The 24,719-nt window shown below is 37.3% G+C and overlaps 1 protein-coding gene across 1 annotated transcript in view; it reads right to left on the minus strand.

The window, feature by feature from the left end:
- Positions 1–24,719, minus strand: part of NBAS (NBAS subunit of NRZ tethering complex) — a 177,495-nt gene that overhangs the window by 70,326 nt on the left and 82,450 nt on the right. Inside the window, exons 38-40 of the mRNA XM_074153641.1 lie at positions 21,006–21,082; positions 20,327–20,464; positions 6,469–6,698 (exon numbers count right to left, since the gene is read on the minus strand). Coding sequence (XP_074009742.1) covers positions 6,469–6,698; positions 20,327–20,464; positions 21,006–21,082 — 445 coding nt within the window. The remainder of the gene's footprint in view (positions 1–6,468; positions 6,699–20,326; positions 20,465–21,005; positions 21,083–24,719) is intronic.

Consider the following 24,719-nt stretch of genomic DNA (forward strand, 5'->3'; position numbering starts at 1 on the left):
TATGTAGGTCCTCAAAGCCCTTCCTAGAAGCTCAGACAGAAACATTCTTAGTAGTTGCAGCATAAAAGGTGTGAAAATGTCCAGGTCCACTCTGTAAATTATTAAAAGCTGTTTTTTTTCTTACTGTATATCCCTTCAACAGAACAGATGGAGAATCTGCTAAGTGATGAAAGCCTGAACTTAACTTCATATTAATCTTTACTAATCCACTGAAGCTTTATCTCAGAGACACGTTTTTGGTTTTATGCTGGTATAGGTGCAATACAAAACTATTAAGGCTGATGCTGGGTTGGGGGCGGGGGTGGGGGTGGGGAGGGCTAGTTTTGTTCTTTCTGGTTGTGGTTTTGGTTTTTTGGGGTTTTTTTCTTAATTTTTTTCTTAATTTTTTTCTTAATTCCAAGAAAAATACTATCTCTTTACAATTACATCCTAATAGACCTGTCACAAACAACTATTTATTTTTTTAAAAAAGGAAAGTATTTAATGTGAATACTGCTGACCATATTGTTTTAGATTCTTTGAATTAAAAAGTCATGTAGGACTAAGGAAAAAAGGCTTACACAACATGAACTATTACAAAACACAATTGCAACTGTCAGTAAATCAGCTTACAAAATTATATTCACATCACTCTTTTTCAAACCCATGTTAAATTGAGCGACTTCAGCATATTATATTTAACACCTTCCTTAGACTCATTACATTGTTTTCTGTAATACTGGGAGGGTGAAGCAGAGACTTTGAGAAGCAACAATAACCTTTAGTACAAAATTTTCTATATTATCACAATCCATGTATGACAATAAAATGAAAGCGGAACACCACCATGCCAGGTTAGAGACAATATCCTCCCTGTCCTTTTTTTGTCATTTACAAACGTAGATCTACACTGTATCTTGATCTATGTTAAACAAAGCTTACAGCTGGAGTCTATGATTTTCTCTCTACCTTTGGTGAACACTTGACACATCCACACACCTGAATTCTGATTTTTAGATGCTCAATCCAACATATCATTACCTTCTACTGCGATAGTTACTACAGATATTGCAGAATCAAAATAAGATTTAGGATACAGAGTAGAAAAGCACAAGAAAGAACATAATGATGAAAAATCTTAACAACCAGCTATCAGAAGAGTTTTTTTCCTTTATAAATTTGCCCTAATGGCCAAAACAAAAACAAAACCAGTAAACCATAAGCAAAAAAAAAAAAAAACCCACCCACAAACCAAAAAAACCACAGCCTTCTTGTGATGACTCGTAGTAATAACAAGCCCTAAAAATTATTAGGCACTTTACGCTGAATAACATGCATGTAAACTAACGGAGGCAGAACAGAATCCTAGACCAGTTTGGGTTGGAAGGGACTTTTAAAGGTCATCTGGTCCAAGCCTCCTGCAATGAGCAAGGACATCTTCAACTAGATCAGGCTGCTCAGAGCCCCATCCAAACTGATCTTGAATGTTTCCATGGATGGAGCACCTACTACCTCTCCGGGCAACCTGTTCCACTGTTTCACCACTCCCACTGTAAAAAAATGTCTTCCTTATATCTAGACTGAATCTACCCTCTTTTAGTTTAACCCTTTATCCTATCACAACTGAAGGCTTTGCTAAAGAGTTTGTCCCCATCTTTCCTGTAGGCCCCTGGAAGGCTGCAATAAGGTCTCTCTGGAGCCTTCTCTTCTCCAGGTTGAACAACCTCAACTCTCGCAGCCTGTCCTCACAGGAGAAGACCTCCAGCCCTCTGATAATTTTTGTGTCCCTCCTCTGGACCCACTCCAACAGGTCCATGTCCTTCCTGTGCTGAGGGCTCCAGAGCTGGCCGTAGTACTCCAGGTGGAACAGAAGCATTAAGAGAAATAGATTTCGATAAAAGTATTTACTGAAATATATTTATGAAGGAGGAAACAGGAAAAAAAAAAAACAAACCAACAAAAAACAAAAACCACACCACAAAAAAAGCCACACTATCCCGTGTCTTCTGTTCCAACGGCCACAGCACCTTCCCTCTGATTTTCCAGCCCAGTAAAGCTAGTTGTGGCCAGCCTCTTTACACTAGACTCAATTCTTCAATGCAAACAGAAGAACAATTTTTAACCCAGCCAGCAATGATGTATGTATAAGAGAACGATGATCTAAACTTTTTCAAAAATACTCAGTAAGAGTCATCTAGTCCTTAGAGGCAGATGCTCTATTCAATTTTTTGACATTAAGGAGAAGTACCATGACAACACCACATTGTAAATTCCAGATTAGTAGCCACAGTTTGTGCAGGTTGTCATTAAATACATAAAAGCAGATTTTTTTTTTTTTTAACTAGGGATACGTAACAGCTGTTGCCAAATCACAACGCATGTAAACTTACATTCCTTTGCCTTTTCCAGAAATCACTTGATGTACTGTCAAGGGGGTAACTACTTAAAGTTAAGGTGAAGATTGATGCAAAAGCTGCACAGCAAGTATGTCACTGGCTAAGGGGAAGATAACAGAGGATATTCAGGAAAAGCTACACTGGAGATGATGAGATTAACAGCACTATTCTGCAGGTTAGTCCTCAACACTGATCTCAATAATTTCATTAGTTAAAAAAAAAAAAAAGTACAATATATTACTTTCCTTGTATGGTCAATTCAGATACAAAATAACGTGACAGAACGAAAAGATGATCTGTAGGAAGGATCTCATAACTCTCTACTTAAAAAGTAAATAATACAACTTCTGAAATGAACAATGGAGCTACTGGAGGGAGTCCAGTGAAGGGCCACAAAGATGATGAAGGGACTGGAGCATCTCTCCTTTGAGGAAAGGCTGAGAGAACTGGGACTGTTCAGCCCGGAGAAGAGAAGGCTTAGGGGGGAACTCATCAGTGTATATAAATACCTGAACGGAGCGTGCAAAGAGGACAGAACCAGGCCCTTTTCAGTGGTGCCCAGTGACAGGACCAGAAGTAATGGGAACAATCTGAAACACAGGCGGTTCCCTCTAAACACCAGAAAACACTTTGTTACTGTGCGGGTGACTGAGTACTTGCACAAGTTGTCCAGGAGGCTATGGAGTCTGCATCCTTGGGGGTATTCAAAAGCCATCTGTACCCAGTCCTGGAAAACTAGCTCTGCCCTGCTTGAGCAGATGCATTGGACCATGTGATCTCCAGAGGCCCCTTACGACCTCAACCATTCTCTGTGACTCTGTGATTCAGTGAAAGAGGAAGATGATATGAATGCTTTAGTTGCAGAATAACTCTGACAATCAAACAAATCAGCAGTGGGTCTTGGAGCTAATGGGATCCATTCCCCATATAAACCTTACTAAAATCCTATCCTTCTGTCTTGAGTAGCATGCAGTGGCAGCATAAGGCAATGGAGGTTTAAGGAAACAATATTGTATAAATGAGGAACAGTAACAAGCTACTCATTGCCAAGATAACACTGACAAAACAAGAACAAGTAGTTGTTATACAACGAGAAGGTAAGAAAACATCCATTACCTTGTAAAGGAACTTTTAACTTTCTTTTACACACCTCTTTTCATGTCCAGCTCTAATTGCTTGTCTCTGTGAGCCTGAGGACTGCTAGAGAAATTCCCACTGAAAGCTCTGGTGAGGCAAAGTTTGGATGTACCTCCTGTGTATTGTTGAACCAAGACTGGTGCAAAAACAAAGTCAGAAGCAGTTCCTGTGGATGGTTCTTGGCTACCCTGCATGTATGCTAGCATGTAGTTCCAAAGTATCAAAAAATATGCCCGTAAAAGTATTAAAATATATATATACACACACCTGTGCAGTAGCATTTAGCTGGGAATTTGCTAGCTTCAAGATCACAAAAATAAAGATTTTGCAACTCAGAGCAATTTATTTTTTTCTATCTTGTTCTCTGAAACCTCTGATGTATCATACATGTGCATGTGTTTGCTCACAATCACTGTCTTCAAAATTTTCTGTTGACATCAATCAGCTACAACGCATTAGAACCACCACTAGATTCAATCATAATAAAGGGAAATGAGATCCACTTTTCCAGCTGTCCATCCCTCAAGAAATATTAAAAAAAAAAATCCAACTTGGAGGAATGAAATGAAGATGTAAGCCAAGAAGCAGGAAACCAGGAAAAGGAGATGGAAGGGTACAGCTGTTTGTTAAGTTCTGCAACAGCAATGCATCAGGGAGAAAAGGCTGTGTCTACACTGGCAATAGAGCAACAGCATATACAATGGTGTATGCTGAAGTACATTCGAAGTAGTTTTATACAGTGGTTTAGTCTTCTGGAAAGAGACCTAGTTCATAGGCAGCAAAATCAGTTCAAAAATAAGTACAAGCTAAGTTTAAGAATTCAGATAGCTTGATAACTGCACAATTTTTCAAAAAATATAAAGTATTTCAGATCAGTGACATAAGACAAGGAAAAAATTTGTATTAAATTGTTAAAAACAACTTCTGATTTCAACATTTTAAGAAGTGAAGGGCTGAAAGACCTCAGAGCAGGTAAATAAAAAAAAAAAAAAAAAAAAAGAGAAACAAACCCCACCAAACCCCAAAAAAGCAGCCACCCAAAAGCTGGCCTCAAGTAAAAGAATAATTTAGAAACCTTATACACCATAGTTGGCCTGAAGCTACATGGGACATATACTCATACCTGATTACTCAAGAATTCCCATTCAGTCTTGCTCTAGTTACCTCAGTTCCTTTCTGGATACATTCTGGCTCTATTTTGCCAAAATAAATTGTCAGCTGCTTGAGAACTAACCTTGACTAAGTCTGGGAGGCACCCAGATCTTTAAATGTTTGATAAATAATGCATAACAAGCTCTAATGTCAACACACCAAGTATGGAAGATAAAATTGACAACTATTTAAGTAGTTTTAGCAAATTGCTCGTTCTAGTACAAAGCTGTTTTGTAAATAAGATACCATCTCTTCCAGGTGTCGTTCCTGCAAACAGCACTTCAGAAAAAATTAAAAACATGAGGCAATTAAAGATAACTTAGAAATAAGAAAATATATGCTACACGATTATATTAGATTTGCACATTGTTTTCATGAGAAAATGCAGATTAAGAGTCAACTGAGAAGATTAAAGCAAGGAAGCTGCAAGTTGAAGAAGTAATTAATTGGATCTTTGCAACTGCCTAATATAGAACTACCACTCTCATCCGCATGCTATGAAGCCTTATTTTTACTAACCCTTTCATGCTGTGTTTTGATCTCTACTTACTGTAAGGAACTTTGTAACATTTACTTTATTTTTTCAAAAGACAGTATCTAAAGGACTCTTGGATAAGACTGTAAGTAAGCATGCTGCACCCAAAATAGATATCTATAATAGCAGAAGGATTTTTGTATTGAAGTTACTGTAGATAATCAGCAAGATGCAACATTCACGTAGTGACACACTACTGATATGATACGTGCTCAATGAAAAATATATACAAAACAGGTTACTCCAATGGAAACATTAAAAGATGCCAAAATCTATGCAGGTATAGATTTTATAGATGCAAAGCAGCAGCTTAGTGTTCAAAACCTGAGATTATACTATTATTCAGCATTTCATACCAATGTTTTTTTACTAACAAATCCCTACTGGAATTGTAGCTATGAGTAGCTACATGGGTGGAAGACTGTAAACATCTAAATATACTCTTCAAAAGCTTTATGCATAGAGTAGTTTAAAATTATATTAAAAATTATATTAAAAGCTTCTTATTGCACAGAACTCTTCCTTTGTCAGTCTAGCAGCTATTCAACTGTGATTGCCTTCAAAACATATAGAATCCAAGTATATTCATGACTTGTTCACAGCTTAACTGCATGCAGATGTTAATCAAAGGTATTTTTAAAACGAAAAGACAGTACTATCCTATATCTTTCCTTTTTTTCTATTCTGGACAACTGAAAGGTGAGACGAAAGCACTCTAAATATCAGAACGTGCAGTAAAGGCTTCAGTACTTCCAAATGACTATGGGGGGGGGGGGTGGCGGTGGTGTGAAGAATATTGTAATATATAGTAGTTTTAACTAAAATATTAAAAATAAAATGCAATTTATTAACCTTTTTCTTTTTTTTTTTTTTTTTAAACTATAGTTAATTACAAACTTTGATGCTTGGGCACACCCTATTAGATTGTTAGAGCAGGTTTATAGGAGATGAAAGGAAGAGATCAGACCTCCACTTACGCTCTGATTTCATTCATCCCTTATTAAGTTTAATGTTAGCAGTTAATGAACAAAGAGTTATAGCTTCCATTAAAAGTTATAAATCCATTTATTTGAGCAACATTTCATTTAAGTGGAGTAGTTGAATAGAAAAGGCTCCAGTTGTAGCAGCATTACTATGTAAATATCTAAAGCAACTGGTTAACTTATCCCTTCTAAAGGTCAGCACTACTTTCAATTTACTTTCCTGATTTAAAGCTTAAACTAATTCCATTTTAAAATAAAGAAAATAAACATAACAGGAATTACTTACTCTGTCAATCCTAGTATTGTTTCTCTCTTGTACTGTCCATCCGCTGTAAATCTCTGTACATCCACTCCTTTGCCAAGTCCTTGCAGAATTTGAGCTTGAGTGAAATCCAGTAGTCGTTCGTTGTAGTAACGCAGCTGATCTATCAAAGTTGCAATTTCCTCAGGCCAGTCCGAGTAGCCGTACTGAGTAACATGTTTTGTGACCATCTCAATCAGCTCTTTTGGATCAGCCTGTGAAAATAATTGAAGACAAACTTTAAAAAGCCCTGTAAATTTCTGTGAAAAATTTACCATTCTGTAATTGATCCCTGTATTCAGAACTGAAAAGCGTTTGCCATTTTTTAGAAGTTTTAAGTACAACAGAATTCCAAATTTTCCGTAAGGGCTATTCGCTATGACTTCAAAATTTGTCCTTTTGGAAAGTTTTAGACTGTTCCATATGCTACAAAAATTCACACAAACTTACCTAACCAAATTAATACTAACAAGTACTTCACTATGACTGATTTGTTTTTAAATCCCTGACTTTAATTAATGTTGAATTTGGCAAATGATTGGTAAAACATTTCAACAAATAATGAAAACTTACCAAATCTCTCTTCAATTACAAAAGATACAAGTAAGTTTACCCAAAAAAAAGGGATTCTACCTTAAAAGTAAGAATGGAAGCAATATTGCAAACTGGAGTTTTTTTGTTACTCAATTTCTGATACACTTCTATTCTACAGAATTGATAAAAGGAATATCTTCGCATTTCAAGTGTCAAGCACCGAAACTTTGCTATGGCTAGGCTATGTCTAGGCACCTGCACTTGAACACAGAGGTGTGCGATGCGCAATCACTCAACATCTTAATTTCTCTCTTCCACGAGAAAGGAGGCCACCAGCAGCACAATGCCCACAAGGATGCACCATGACATCTGTGTAGCGCCCACTGAGGAAGGAGTGCTGCCAAAAGAGCCAACTGTAATTGAAATATTTTTCTAAAAGAAACAGCTAATTTAACTGCTGTGATCTCAAGAACGTTGAGTGTACTGAACAAATACACTTTGTTTTTATTACAGAATGATTCTGCTCAATTAGAAGCTAAACTTATGAACATTAACTAGAGTGCACAGCAGGGTAAAACATGCACCACATGTCTGAACCTTAAGGCATGCCTGAATTTTTCTAAGACTTGCTGGTCATTCTAAATGGATTTCTTTTTTTCATTTTTTGTTTTCAAGCCTGAGCTGACAGGCTGCTCACCAAGTCACATTAAATGCTACAGGGCATCCTTTTTCCTCTCCACATGATATTTTTCTGAAGCCCTCTAAACATGCAAACTCATTGATTTTATAAACATCAGTAGTTCTTTCAAGGTTGCTTAGGAGATTGGTAACAGGATAATAAAACCTCAGAAAAGAGACAGGCAAGCAGAGCAGTGCCTCTGCAATACAGTTATATCAGCTGGAAACCAATCCACTGCTTATTATGTACCCTGGTATCTCATTTTAGGTGACACACTAGAATGTGAGCATGGAGACAGGGAAAGTCAGAGCAAGATGAGGAAACCTGTTTAACATAATTGCCTGTATCGTCTGTACAGCCCACTGAGAAACGCAGGTCCCTCTGACAACCTATGAGGGAAAATTTGCTCTTTTTTTGCCAGGTTTCTCCTCTCTCCGTTAAGAAGAGGGGAATCCAACGTCAGTACTCTTCTTCCAGCACACAGCCCACAGGATTGTTCATGAAGTACGCAAAGACAATGTTGAAAGTATTTTCAAACAAATACGCCAGAACTCTTCCTTGATAAATGGCTTCTGAAGATGAAAAGATAACATTTTTAATAAGTTTCCTGAATAGCATGTAATTTTTCAGCTTGTGCCAGAACTGGAGTATTTACAACAATAACTTAAAATAACACTAAGACCATTTTATTTTTGATCCACTGGTGTCTTCAATACATTGGGCAATCATCATCTTTAAATGTGAAATACCTTTTTAAAAAAGTAATCTGCTACCTTACTTCCAATCATAATATTCTGACAAAGTTGTCACCCTCTCTGACACCTATCACTAGTGCCAACCTTCAATCCCCATTTGTTACATTTCCCTGAACGCATCTGTGTGCGCTCTTCCATGCTGCCTGGTTATGCTTCATAGGAACACCTTTAGGCTATTTAATCAGCTTAATCATTTTCCTGCTAATGCTTTTGCCAAATAACACCTACAAAGAGGCAATAATAAGTGTGCCGTTTCGCCAGGACTGCTCTCTATCAAACTGGTCAGTATCGTTTCACTGTTTTTTTTTCTCTGAACCTCTTTTACCTCTTGTTTCAAAACCAGGTTATAATAAAAATAAAATTAGAAAACCTGGATCAAGGACAGCTGTGTGATATAGTAGTACCACAACAAAAAATAATGCTGACAAACTGTTCCAAGGAGGGAAAGAGAAGGAAGTGGAAGATAATTTGAAATACACATTGTTTAAAGGAACAATGTGATCCTTGGATGTATGTATGTATGAGGACCGAGAAAATTAGATTGATGTTTTTCACTAAGATAACTGACTCCCTAGACTACTAGGTTCTTCTCCAGCTTCGAAGTTCTGAAGTACGTTATAAAAGGATTTAAGAAACGTGTCTTACAGTAATATACAAATAATGTCTTTGGAAGCAGGGTCTATTGAGCTTATTAATGACAGAGCTAGAATAATCAAATCATACCCTGCATGAATTCCCATGTATGGATATCCATTCATATCTAAGGTAAAAAAGTACCAAAACCTCTTCAATCTAGGAAATAAAAGTACAAGATCTGATAGCTGGTAAAATTAACATATATACAGTCACACCAAAGAAGACACAAGTTGATTTTATTGCAAACAGTTGCCAAGGACTGTGTTGAAGTCTTCACCACCAAAAATCTTTCAATCAAGTGTTGTCTTATTTTATCCCTTACAAGACCTATGCTGCAAACTATCAAAGCACGTGAAATCAAAAAATTAGAGAAATCCCACAGCCTGCTTCATGCAAAGCCACTGACATCTGATGTGAGACCTTCTAGGTTTTTTTATTATATAAAAAACAATCTTTCCCAAGTTGCAGTTGTTTGCAAAAGTAATTTACTGGAATGACACACATTTTTCCTTCTCTCAGACTTGTTATCCTTCTATAGATTTAAAATGTTTTCTTAAATAACAGTGCTGCTTGCACAGTACTTATCAGGCATTCAACACAAGCTCAATGAGACAACACAAACAGCTGAAATGTTTGGTATCAAGTTGTATAGAACTTCTATTTCATAATTTTAAGTATTTATGTTTTAACATCTTCACATTTTTAGTAATACATGTTTTTTAAAGTTAAGCACAAATATTTCTATATCCATTAGATACCTAGTTCAATTAGACATGATGCTTGTTCTAACAAAGACTAATACAGGAAGATCATCATAGCTGTATTGCCAGTATTCAAAAATGTGTTAACCATTTTTAATTGAAAAGACCATAATAATTAGCTAGTAATAGCAGCTGGCGATAAAGAAAATTAGTAGAATCAGTAAAGGCTGATTTACTGCATCCTTCATAGGGTTTACGAATTCTTTGACCTTAAAATTGTAACAGGTACTGAAAAAAAAATAAATCTACAGCAATTTGTGTAAATACAAATGAACTATGACAGGTAAGACTGATAAGAAGTCATACTCAACTTGTTCTCTCTCTAATGTTATCTATTAAAAAAAAAAACCACAAAAAAATCCCCAAACCGCAATGACACTATTATCTCTGATGGCTTTTCAGAGTCTTTCAGACACTTAGAAACTGTGTTTAGGTATCTAACTCCCTGTTTTGCCAGATAAATCTCCTCCTGTGCTTCTAGACAGACCTTTGAACACAGCTTCCCCTCCCTGATCACTCAGGAAGGGTAGTTTACACAGAAACACAGCAGTAAACATAGCATAAAATTCCAGAGAAGCCACAAGAGCTGACTGGGATGTATTAAACCTTGGCAATAGTGGCATAGACTTTGCTTAGGAATTTTAAAAAAAAAAAAAAAAAAAAAAAAAGGAGAGGAAAGAAAAAAAAAAATACCCCACCCATCACTTCAGCATAAAGCTAATTTAATTCCATGCTATTAAATGTGATTTACTCAGCACAGACCAAGACAAGTTACTGTCAATACCGCAACACCAGGCATTACCAATAAGCCTCAGTGGAGATCAGGGTCCACCTGACTAGACGTTTTGAAGCAGTATTTTTCTTTGACCATCCTCTGGCAGGCACACCTGTGAAGCCCTTCAGAGTCTGTTATGTCACACTGTGGTAATATAAAAGAAGCGCCAGTTTTAAAAAGAGATAAGAACTTTTGATCTTGGAATTTCTTCAACCTGATCCCTAAAATAATCTTAAATTCGATTTTGTTTTTCCTTGCAAGTTGCTATTTCTTTTTTCTTTCTTTAAAAGACTCAATTCAGCCATACACACCCGGGAAAAAAAAAAATGAATCTGAGTCAGTTTTTCTCCTGTTCCACTCCTGCTCAGGAAGTGGCAACAACTTAACAGCTATGGTAAGACAGATAAATAATAAAAAGCTCTACTGTAAACATATCATTGAGATAATATTAGATCATTGTAAGGCTATTTAGCTTGTTTATTCATTTCAAGGCCAAGAATCTTTCCAAATGATCTTCAGACTGTAACACAGAAGTGACGAGGAACAGTGATGAGAAAAACTGCTTAGATCTTCAAAGCTAGTCCACTCATAACCACCTCCAATACGTAACTGATGTTGTGGACCTTTCCGGATTAAAGTTGCAAAATATTGCCATCATCTTTTGAACTACAAACTTTTGGTAATGATCGAAAGCTGCAACCACGGTGAAGCACAGGAATCTGAATGGGAATGCAGAGGACACGCTAGTTCTATACCATTTTAAGTGGTCCTAAGAAAGGAGATCATGCTGCAGAGGAAGACATGTACACCAAGCAAAATCTTTGATCTCTTAAGGAGATCTCTTAGCAAAACTAAGAGATGACAGCACATAAGCAAAGCAAGAGACACCAGGGAGAGGGTGTAAAATTCCTGCTACAGACACAGCTGCACTTTGATCACTATCCTGTCTCTAGCTGTTGCCCATCTCCAGTACTTCTACGAAAGGCAAACTACACCTCTGGAAAGCACTTGCACTTCAGGGAGGAGAACTCCCCCTAATCCTAGCAACTGCCACAATCCCCTTTGCAAGAGATTCAATGTGCTATAAATTTGATGGAGGGGAAGGCAAGAAAAAAGAAAAAAAAAAAAAAAAGAATGAAGAGAAACACATATAGGTGACACTTTTCCTCATGTACCGAAGCAGGAAAAAAAGATTTACTGGAAAGAATCAGATCACTCAAGAAGTAAAATCCATCCCTCCATAGGACAGCTTTTCATGAATTAAATCAATGACACTTGTTCTCAATTGAGTCTGTTGTCACACCATAAGCCAAGAGTACATTACCTTCGACACAGCATGATATGAATTTGGGGTGGCCCACCTTTCAGATCACAGCTGTCTCCTGTCTGATCTGCTCAAAGCCAAAGATAAAGCATATGGCTGAGATGGAAGACCAGAACATCTCAGAAATAAAACCTGTTCTGTCACATCACTCAAGTACAAGGATACCTCAACTTCCTTTGTCCTCACGCTGCTCCAGCTACATATATTGTTGGGTGACAACACTGATTTGTTCAAGATCAGCTTTCACAATCATTTTTTAAATGGATACAGGAAGCAACAAATCCCATCCCAGTGAAATCACACCTTTTGTGCACCTTTGTTGCACAAACTAACAAAAAAATGAAGTAGACATGAGCTAAGGAATAAATCTTCAATTATCAAACTTGTAGGTAGGTCTTATACATTCAGAGAATATTAAAACAATTTTCTATTTCAGATTTATAACCTTAAATGATCCATCAGAAGTTTTTGTAACATATTATAATTCTCAGGTATATTTAAGTATAAGGATTTTAAAGCCCATTCATACTCTTAAAAATGTTTAGTCACCACAGTACACCAAGAACAAACCATGTATGTGTTGGTTTTGTTTGCTTGTTTTAATAGAGGGAATGTTAAATGTCTTGAATAAGCAATGCTGAAATGCAATGGTTGAGAACCAAAACGCTTGGATAGGAAGGCAGCGTACGCCACTGCCGCTTCAAGGTCGTTCTGTTGGAAAGTAACTGAATCTTTTAAGGACAAAAGGTTGCCCGAGATGCTGGTATGATTAAAGATAAGACATAAGTGGAGTCCCAAGAATATTCTCTGCCAACAAAGCCACTAGAAGAGACTGAATAAGAAAGGATTGAGAGTTAGGCTGTTAGTTTTGAATTATGAATCAGATGTTGTTAGCACACAACCTTAAAATAATATTACCTGCTGTTTTTATTTCTGCTTCAGAAATTACACTAAAGACGGTATCAGAATTGGACTAAGCAGCGTATAACATCTATTATACAAAACCACGTTCTGCAGGATTTTTTAACTCTATGTGCAGAGGTACCACAATCATTGGCTAGAAATAACAGAATACTCAAAACCAGGAAGAAAATGCAGCTAACAAATTTCATTTCATCTATACATTTTGTTTTAATGTCAAAGAGACACCATCACAAAATTAAATTATATAGTCAGCCATGTTAACTGCAGTATTTATAAGACTACTGAATGTTAATATCTGCAAGTTAGTTTACAAATTGCCTTGAATTTTTACTGAAGATATTTTAAGGTAAATTCAGCGTTGTCCGAAAAGTTACCTCTATTGCCAACCCAGATGAATAAAATTTTCCTGAAATATTTTGTGTTGCAAGATGCATAGAAAATTTCAGTCAGGCTGCTTGGAAGATTAATGATGTTTACTGACTAGAGAAAGTCATTACAGAAGCACAGAAGAAGAAAGTGAAATAAAGATAGAGCCAACTGACTAAGGGAAGACTGCTTCAAAAAGCTGTTGGTCACCTTTACGCTGTTTCCCAGAGAAGAACAAAACCTTTTGCAAATAGGAAAGCATCAGTGCTTATCTCAACTACCTCTCTTGCATGAAAAACCACAAATATGTCTCCAGAGGAACACAAGCAAGCTAGACCTCAAACCTCTCCTGAAATGAAAGCCTGGTTTGAAGATCCTCTCTTTTTTTAAAAGAGTATTTCTGAATAGCTGGCTCAAGAACAACACTCACTCCGCTTTCAGAAGTAGGATTTAACAGAATAGCTTATATAACCCTTGAGAAATAGAAGTAAGAAACACTGTAATTCCTTTTCTTGGGCACAATTTATCTTGAAAAAAAAATAGCGAAAAAACACAAACATATTTTCTGAGTCGCCTAAATACTATCTGGTCCCACCTAAGAACGGTAATGCTTTGTAGCATTGTGTGCTTAACAAAGAAATATGAGGACCTGCAAAACACTAGCTTATCTACAACAAACATATCTCAACCAAATGAATATAGTTGTGACAACCTGACCACAATGCCACTAATTGCTGGATTACTAATTCAGGGATCACACTGGAAGATGTTAAAAACTGTCCACAACGACTGCAGAGCTTACTTGAGTTTTAAGCCTTTGAACATAGAGGGGTTCGGTGATCTCTCAAATTTTGTTAGCCTAGATATTCATTCATTTTTAAAAATCCAAGTTTATTTGTTGAGATGTCACTAAGGAATAAGCAAATCAATGAGGAAAACTCACAAAATGTCATAGGCCAAAGAGGAAACTGAAAGGGTTAAAAAAATACCTGTAAAGTGTTTTATAAAGAACGGTAAAGCTGGTAGGAAAAAGTTCTGAAAAGTCACTCAAAATCGGGAAGTCAGAGAGAGAAGTAGTAGGATTACTTCGTGACAGGGTGTGAAAGGGACACCCATTGGTAAGTCCATAGCAGAGAAAATCAATGAGATCTGTGTGTGAGCCCTCACCGCTGAAGGTATGGGGGAGAATGCTCAGAAGACCTAGAAGAGTTAGAAAAAGGCACCTGGGAAGTGTCAGGCCAATTAGCTAAGTTATTTGCTGGCACACCCACAGGACCAGATGGCTTCACCACTCAGTTCTCAAGGAAGCCAAACGTGAAATTACATTAAATGGAAGGCTAAGGTGCGTCAACGAACGTTATAAAAAATAATAAAAAAACCCAACACTGTGCCAGAGTGTAATTCCCACTGAAAGAATGGATCTCCAGAGGATCCTCTCAGGCAGCACAGACCAGCAAGTCTGATTTCCATGGCTGGTAAGATGGCACTCTCTATAACAAAGAATAAGGCCACTGAGCACATGCATTAACAGAGGTTGGTGGGGAAAAGCATGGCCTCTGTAAAGGGACATCCACTTTGTTGGCTTCCTGGAGGGCTATGAGGGTGTCAATAAACACATGTCCAAAGGCAATCCTCTGGCAAAATACATACAGATCTTCCAAAATTCTTTGACAAGTTTCCCCACCAAAGTCCAGTCAGGAAACTTAAGTTGCCAAGGGATTAGAAGAAAGGTCCTTTTATGAACTGAAACCTGGTGAAAAGAGAGGTGAAAGCTTAGTGATCACTTTTCAGATAGGGGAGAGCCAGCAGCTAGCCCTCTAGGAGCAGGTTTTGAGACCCCTTCTATTCAGAATCTCTTATCAATGACCTGGAGAAGGGATAAGCAATAAACATTTAAGTTTTCTGATGATACTGAGCTCTTTGAACTATTCAAATGTCATGCTATATATCAAGACTACACTGTTTGGCCTACTTTCATATTTAAAAAAAAAAAAAAACAAACAAAACAAAAAAAAAACCCAAAAAAACCAAACAAAACAAAAAACAAAACAAAACAAAACAAACCCGAAGAATACTTCTCCCAAGATCAGTTCTTAGTTTGCCAGTTAATGTTTCATTCATGGTGTCTTCCCCCACTGCTCTTCCTCTTGCTGGTCACACACTTCCACACAAACACAGGAAGGCCAAAGTGAGAGAGAATAGCACAGCATAGATTAAAGTTCTACTCTCGCCTCTCCCAATTTTTGTTTTGGAATCATCATATATGCACTGGACTTAGAAGCATACACCAAATGAGAGAGATTCCCCCACCCCCAGGTATTAATGACTAACAGTATCTGAACATGTACAAGCAAACAGCCTGGTAAATAAAAAGATAAGGAGTGGTAGCATAAACAGCAGCATGAAAAGGAAGTGGAGCAACCTAAAGACCAGCAAAGAAACTTGAACTTGATGCAGAACATACAACAGAAAATTCAAACAATGAAGCAAAGGGAAGAAATTACACTGTCAAAGGAAATTTGCTAGTTTTCAGCATCACTAGTGTAACAGGAAGAAGGGCCAAAGAGGAGCCAATACCTTGAATCAGAACTCAAATGAGTAAAGATCATGTTTTAAGTCCATCATAAGCCAACAATAAAGAACACTACCATTTTACCATCTACAACAGACTTAGTGCCAGACATTGTGTTTATGGATAAAAAGTTGGATGTCAAGACAGAATGAAACAAGACTGTCTGACACAGTTTGCCAGTACTGCAGTCAGTGTTCATAGACTCCAGTACAACTTCATGTACATAAATCCAATTTGAGATTAAAAATGCATATATAATTTCTAGTGAGTTAATAATTTAAGAATGTGACAAGATATTATTATTAAACACAAACCAACATGCAAGCATTTAACGAGTATTTGATTTCCAAGGAGAGATTACCTCACGTGTATAGACTTAACTTCTAGCTGCACTACAGTGCCATGTAGTAAGGTTAAAGCCATTACACCTCATACAACACGGGTAACACATCTGGTAGCCCACAGGATCTGCCTCTCTCTCTCCTCCCGTATACAGCCTTCTTACATAGTAATTATTTCCAGTTCAAATTTTATTCTCAACATCCTACATTGAGAATATTACCTAAAGCTGTAGCATAAGGACCACAGCTGGGAGTTCTGCTTCTCTGGCTTAATATAGCTGTATTTATAATTAAGGTCAACCTTATACAAATAAGCAACAGAACTGCCTTGGGAGCCAGGTCAAGCCTGCAGAATGAACTCCTGGTAAGATCAACACAAACTTTTAGATATTCAGTCCCAAGTTCAAAGCACTGTTCTTTTGACCTTGCTTTCATTTATGCAAAAATAGATAAACACGTATCAGCGCATAACAATTTAAAAAACTGCTCCACGTGCTGTTTTTTCCCTATGGGAAAGGAGATGAGAGAGAATAAGACACACATGACGTATTTGTCACAGCCACCTAATGCACTTAAAGCCTGCGGATGCCATTGTGGTGATGGCAGTACAGAGAGACTAAATACAGTCTTGCGGAGGAAGATGGGAATAGACAGAAACAACAGACAGGAATAAAGAGAAACAGCACAGGAACTAAAATACACAACAGTTGTGATAGAAACAGAGAGAGAAAACAAAAACAAAACCAAACCAGAAAAAACCCTACTTTGTAGACAGTCAATTTACGTGAGGTGCAAGCAGACCTAATTCTGCCTCTTGCGGAGAGATTGATAGAGGCTTCCCTAAGCAGCAGCCACAGAAAAGGGAAGCAGGTTAAACGTACAGAGCACGAGTTCACTGTATAAATGCACCCGTTCACAAAGTGCCTGAAAAGCCAGTTATATCAGGGTACTTAACCCTGTGGAACTGAACTCCCAGCTTCTTCACCAACTCTAAGCTGCATCAAAAGCATCACGAAGGAGAATTTCCGAGGTTACCATTTCGACATATTGCCAGTTGCAATGCACAAAAGGACAGGAATAGAATTCATTTTCTTGAGTGAAAGTAACAGGTAAGAGAATAAAATAAAAACCTAAGAATCTTCTGCCAACAGCAACTTTCCTCATCTGCTATTACTTGCAAAATTCCCATTCCCCTCTGCAACTTAGCAGCATTTGTCAGTAAAACACTCCTCTCTGAAATCATAGAAACACCTCAGCATTAGATTAGCACGAGGACAAGAACATAACATATTAATTAACCTTAGGGTAATTAAACTTCTTCACTCCTTTCTGGAGTAAACAATCCCCCAGATATATTTGTTCTGGTGACTTATCAGATCACCAGGATATGACAAATGAGGAGATAAGCCATTAACAGCAAAAATTATGCAGCAAATCTCTTGCTGTACAGCTTTTCTTCTCACTCATGGAGCCTGGGAAGCAGCGAGCAGTGAGTCAGAGTGGCAGGGGGGAGACAGCCCTGATGCTGTGCAAGCAGGGTGCAGCAGCAGCTAAAGCACCAAAACACTGGTGTGTTACCAACACTTCTAGCCCCAAATGTAAAGCACAGCCCCATAGGAGCTGCTGTGAAGAAAGTTAACCCCATCCCTGCCAGGCCCAGTACAGACCTAAACCAAAAATAAATACAGCTTCTCAAAGGGTAATGAGTCTCCTCAAACGAATGCTTTCCAGTCAGTCCATTTCTGGAAATCTTGTTCTCTTCTTCTGCCTGGCATTATTCTTATAGACCTTTATCTGTGGTTTTATTTGGTTGTAAAGCTCCTTTAACGTCTTCCTCGGGATAAGAAAATAATATAGCTCAGATGCCCTAAACTATAACTATTATGTTTATATTGTTATAACAACTAAAATTCAAAATTGTTTTGGGTACAAAGCTAAAGAAGTACTTTACAACCAAATCCCTTTGTTTCTCCTTAAAGCAAAGTAATAACTTCATCAGAAATAGAAATTATCAAGCTGATTTCCTTTGGGCCATCAACAGTACAAAAAGTTAATGAGAATTTCTGGCAATTTATGATTCTGTTTTGATCTGCAGATATTATCTTTCAGTATTTCACGTGACACTAAAAATAAATAAATAAATAAATAAATCATTCAACAGACCCAATCATTCCTTCAAAACATTTTTCTTGACTAACAACCAAGTCCTAAAATTCTGTCTTAGCCAGTGGAACTCTCCCACTCCTGCTCTTCATTATCTTTCTAAAATATCTGTCATTTTCATTCTGAGAACATTTCTCCCATTACGCCAGAGGTACTCATGTACTGTTTTGAAAGATTTATATAATGTTATTTTAAAGTAGACACAAAGTATAGATTTCTCCATGTTTCTATACAGCTTCTTATAAATTCAGCTAGAGTTCTCAGACAGGACAGTTGACTGAATGGACTAGAGAAATCACACCTACTGTGACTCAGATGCTGTTATACAAAAATATATGCCCTATGATCCTGAGGATCCAACTTCTAGACATGTGGCTAAAGTGGCAGATTTAGATCTTTACTGAATATGTAAAGGTATAGAACAGGGGGAAGGGGGGAAGGGGGGAAAATTTGGTTATACACCTTCACCCACAAAAACACACTTGGTTATCTTTGGGCATTAAGAAAAATGAGCAGCTTTGAATTATACAGTTAAAGAACCTAGAGACGCATTTCTCTTTTGAGAAATAGTCAGAAAGTAACAGTGATGCAAGACACCAGTGGCATGAGTTGGAAGACAATCTACTATGGAATTACATCTACAACTGTGTTTACCATCTTCATAAAAATTTGTACCATAAAAGTTTAAATTAATTTCTGCCTGCCCGCCCACCCCCCACCCCCCCAGCCCCAAGCTCTTAGAAAACACAAAAATAAAAACCACAGCTAGATCTATTCCCACGGACAGCAAATGGTATGGCACCGAGGAAAGCAACTTGCCATTAAATAGCAATTGGGAGTTCAATCTTTAACATCTCTGTTCTCATTCTTGTGACTTACTCTTTCGAACAGCTTCATAGCTCTTTCTATAAGACTGTCTAAAAAAGCTAAACTAAAAAAAATAAGTATCTTTTTTTCATCAAAGGTGTCTTGCAGCAGGTGGACCTATGCTCAAAGAAACATGAATGAATTCCTCACAACCAACATATTTTCAAGCTCCACAAATTTTAGCTGTGGGCTAAGTTTTCCTTTAGCTTCTAAACATAAGAGAGCAGAATGCAAATCTCAGCAGGAACGTGAAAGGCTGCCCAATTGCAGAACTGGGCAAATATCAAAACAGACTTTCCTCTGTAAATCAGGAGTCATTCTGAATACGGGAAGAAAAAACCAAAATTTCTTCTCATGCTACGGTGGTGACTCATGGTCTCTCTTTTCAGAAAACTTGTGACCAGAAGTGGTTTTAGCTCTAATGCAGAGCTAGGCTGAAAACTGAACAGTCCAGAGAGCTTCTGTACAGGAGAAAAGAACTGGTGTAAATTCAGAAAGGAGTGGCAAAGAAGAGTTTTTACTAAGGTATCTTAGTAGGAATGGCAACTGCTGCCTTACTAAACCTTTATATGTCACTTCTTTGATTTAGTTCAGAGTTTACCGTGTAACTGGTTTAATAGCAGGCGATGAGTAAGATGAAATGGCACAGCTTTGCTAAAAGAGACACTTGTAAAAGGAAATCAACATATTCATCAATGAATGAGGATGAATTTTCAAAAAGCCATATGTAACCTAAAATACAGAACAACACACCTTAAGGAAGGCTATGGAAACTTCTTGAATAGCAGCTTTCTGGTTTAAATGAACACTTGACTCTTCCTAGGAAGTACTATATTTTATCAGTATTGTAAGATGACAGCAGAGGCTATGCTCATTATTGCTTAGTGTTTATAAGCTACTTTGAAGACCGATAGTGCTATTATCTATAAATGGCACTTGACACTGTGCTTCAAAAACTCTTCCACAAATTGTGAAGTACTTGTCTGTTTACAGCACTGTAGAGGAATAATTACGTGTAACTTAACAGGCTGTTCACAGTATAAGTCAGATCAGCTCCTTAACAGGCTTAACTCATGTACTGGCTTTTTAGAATAGCTTTAATGCTGCACATTAATGAATATGGTTTTAAAAAGAAAGAGTACTAACCCTGTAGAGAGGGTGGCATTTGTCCTTGAAACATGGTGCCAAACGAGCATAGATCTGCAGGCTATAGTAATAACTTGCCAGCTGGAGAGATAACGCAGAATGTAATTGCTTTTCAAAGCATTTGTTGGCATCTACCACCTAGGAGAAAGAGAGCATTAATTTAGATGAAAGAATTAGCAAGCATACAACACTAAGTGCACAAACTTTCTACAAAGCTACTTGCTGTGATTTAGAAATAGCTCTGACATTGTTTTTCTGGCACAGAAGTAAATCAGTAACCTACACACGCACACAAAGATAATTCAACATTATGATGCTTTTCTCCCCTTGCATAAACTCTTAACTAAAATTATTTTCCAACTACAGTTTTGATGCTTCTATACCACAAAACTATTATCCATATTTCTGAGCTACATTAGAACTGTCAGTCAGGTCACCCAACTACTATTTTAAGAAAATGTATCTTTTTGCCAGTGCCATGCTCCTAAGCCAGTTCAATGGCATTTGTTCAGTGTTTGGGTTGGATGCACCAACCCAATCTATAAAAATCTGTAATTAAATGAATTCAAAGACTTAGATTTTAAAACCATAAGGAAATTACATTTTCTTATGGACTTTTGAAAAGCTATGAATAGTCCTTCCTGGCAAAAACATACAAACAAAATCACTGTCAACATACCTGCGGCAGTGCAAGCATATAGGCAAGAGACAAGGCCATATCATTTGGTAAAGCATCACTTGCCAGTTGTAGCAGAACTGCAACACATAGGGAGCAGAAATAAAGCTTTGATTACTGACCCATCTAGTCTTCACAGTTAGCAAATGAGATGTTTTCAGTGTAACAGTATTTTATTAGACACTACCTCGAAGCACTCTGTACATACTTAATTAAACACTTATCAGTGCAATCCAGAAACAGATAATATGTAATTAAACTGCAGCACAGCTTTACCTTGACTTCCAGGCAAAGTGGCTGATGCATTAACCAAACGAGACTATGCAGTAACAGATGCTAAACAAAGCCACTAAAATATCACCTGTACTGATTTACGACAAGTAAATCTTTTGCTTGTAAAATCAAGGCAGTAACGTAATGTTGTAAGCATTCGAAGATACCAACCTAAGCAATGGTACAAAATGTCTTCTCTTCAACCCTGAACTCTAATTCACTTACCACTGAACACAACAAATCATAAAAAACTTGTCAGCATGACGGTCGAAATTAATGCATTAATGAATAGTTACTGTGATTATAAAAAGATATACTTCTGGTAAAATTGACACAAAAATTACCTGCTTTTCCTACATTATGGATACCAAACTTGGTTTGGTGTTTTTTTGTTTTTTTTTTAAAAAAAACACCATATTTCACATTACACAAATAAGAGAATCAATACACAAGACATAATGTGAGCACCCAAGACTTGTTAGTCAGTCACAGGATCTTCCCTTCATGAAGCTAGTGAAGTCTATCATCACTGTGGTTGCTACGAAAGTTCCAAACAATTACAGAACAACAACTATCGTGATACATTTAGTATTCAGTGTTGAGGCTAAAGAATATAAATTATGGGTTCCAGGGAAAACTTCCAAAGTCTTTTGAAACCTGGGACCAGAAATTGCAGAAGGAATTGCAAGTATACCAGAAAAATAACATTATGGTTTCCTTTTTTAGAGATTATGATATTATTATTGTTGTTGTTTTTCTTCTTCCAAGCTGTAGAAACTTCCTTCCAGCAACTTACCTCTTTATTTATTTCAAGGAAGTCTCAAATACCAATATTCCCACATTACACAAACTACTCCTGAGGGCACATTGGCAAGAAACTTGATTACTTTACACGCACAGCCACCCAGTGAATTCTTTGTTCCAAAGAATGATTTATAAAAGGCTTGAATGACCAATTACAATTTTGAGATTACCATTAATTTGCCATCAGCCTGAAGTGGATTTACACGCTGGACCTCAGTCAGATTGAAAAAACAAATTTCTATGTGACAAGTCATCACAGAGGCTGCCTACGTGGCAATGCACCACGCTTACTGCAAACACAAGCCTGTCCAACAGCACCTATGATCTACAACTCAAATAGCTTCTTTGCTGCTGACAGCTTGTTTCTGCTACATTCAAAATATGTATGCTGTCCACGCAAAAATAACAGGACTCTAGAAACACGCAATATTAAAATCTTGATGAATTAGTTCATAAAATTGATATTTCCTACTCTGAGCACAAGCGAGGTTTCTTTATAGATTCTTACAACCACCTCTAGTTGAACAGAAAAAACTGGAAGGACGGAAAGAAGAATTTGGGTTCTGCTCTCTTCTCCCTTTCTCTGGAAAATTAATGACTGAAAAGCCTTGAAATACATCAGAAATTGTGGGTTCTCTTCCACCTGAACATCTCCAACATGACAACTGCCACACTAGCAAAAATTTATCTTCATCCTTCAGATCGCAATCATGACAAAGAACATGGCATCAATACAAGGTCAGAAAACAGTATGATTTTATTCATACTCTTGCATGAAGCTCAACACAAAGGCATCCCAGTTGACATAATGGACTAAAAAAGAAAGACCTGCCTCCATTGTTATCTCTTCTTAGGAAAAAAACATTCCCTGTACTGGTTCAATAAATGTAAGTTTTCTGTGTGCTTGTGTGCAGATATGTGTTTGTGTATCCATGTACATATATATACAAACAAACCTACTTTACATATACACTAACATGTGTATACACAAAGATTAATTTCATACAGTCTTCTGTCTCCCAGTGAAGCCCTATGGGAATTCTCTGATGTCTAACAGGGCTGAGTTCAAATTACAGGATACAGACGTCAGCAGGATGCCATTCTCTCCTCTCATACATCTTCACAAAACATACAGGAACTTAGCATCGTTTCAGATCACTGCCAAATTTGAAATTTGCCAAAGGGACTAAACGTTACAGGGTTGGCAAACCAGAAAGGACAGGCAGTGAAAAGCAAAGAGACAATGCCACTGTCCTTGAAAAAAAAACAAAAAAAAAAAAGAAAAAAAAAAGTTATCTGGTTTATGAATAATTTTTATTGCCTGTGCAGGACTTCATGCCACAAGCCTGTGTGGAAGGCAAAGTAGGGGAGAAAATGGTTTATTTGTGAAAACCGGAATTTATCAATACCTACGCAGTTTCAACTCTTTTCCCACGTTTTTTTCTCTGACAAAAAAACGCAAAACCTGCTTTGAGTCTTCCACTGTCCTTTTAGATGTGACAAAATCTCACTAAACTTAAAAGTCTATATTGTAGTTAAACAGCCGTATCTGCAAGCAAATGCAAAATCATGGAAAAAAATTAAGCTATTCTTTGTTCTAAAACTCCTGAGCAGTAATAGGTATGACTGACTTCCTTGAGTTTACTTCAAGTTTAGTACCTAATCTGCTTACAACAAAATGTAGCCACCAATTGTAGTAATTTTGCATTCAGATCTCATCTTCATCTCATCTCTCATCTTCCCCATAAAATCCCTAAGGGCCATGGAGAAAGACAACTGTAATTAAACAGAGAAGCACAACACTGCCTTGGCCACGCTAGGTCTGGATGCACTGCAGTGGCACAACTGAGGAAAGAGTGTTTTACTGGACCCAAAGTGACGGGTGTTACCACTTTGCTTGAAAATGCTCAGTCTTCCACCTACATTCAGATAGAAAGGACAAGAAAATTCAAAGTCCAAGGCTTGTGACCCTACCAAACCCACGAGAGGAGCAGCAAACATGATCTTGAGTTTTTTCATGCACATTGCCTCCGGGGAAACCATTTAGCCATTCCCTGACACCTGGAGCATGACACTGCTACAGTAATAGAATCAGAGTTCAATGCGTACTGCAACTTCTCCTAAGACAATGCACCAAGTATATCTAGGGTTTCTTTGCTGAACTGTATCTTTTTTCAGGTTTGTCAATTCTAACAGAGCTGAAACCTGCTGCTGTAGCTGTCCTAGAAGACAGCTAGAAGGAAAGAAACAAGATTCAAACTTCTCAGCAAAATAAAATGAAATCTGCTATGTTTGTTAGTTACTAGTAGCTAATAATTCATGTTCGCATTCAAGTTTCATATGGCAAAAATCTCTCAAAACCTTTGAGTGACCCTGAAAATATGGGAAAAACCCCCAGAGAATAATAAATGGGGATCACATCTGCATGACTTTTATTTTAAATTTTGGCAGTGTGCTATTAATATGCAAATTTTTCAAGCTCCACAATCCTGAAAGTGTTAACTCATCATAAGGACTTTCAAGGGAATTGATAAAGTAAAGCATTAAGGATGGGGAGAGGTGCAATCCAATAGGGTTAATCCAGGGCTAAATGCATTACAATTAGCAAATTACCAATCTATTCATTTACAGAAAGCTACA

Source organism: Numenius arquata, chromosome 9 (assembly GCF_964106895.1).
Source record: "Numenius arquata chromosome 9, bNumArq3.hap1.1, whole genome shotgun sequence".
NCBI lineage: Eukaryota > Metazoa > Chordata > Aves > Charadriiformes > Scolopacidae > Numenius > Numenius arquata.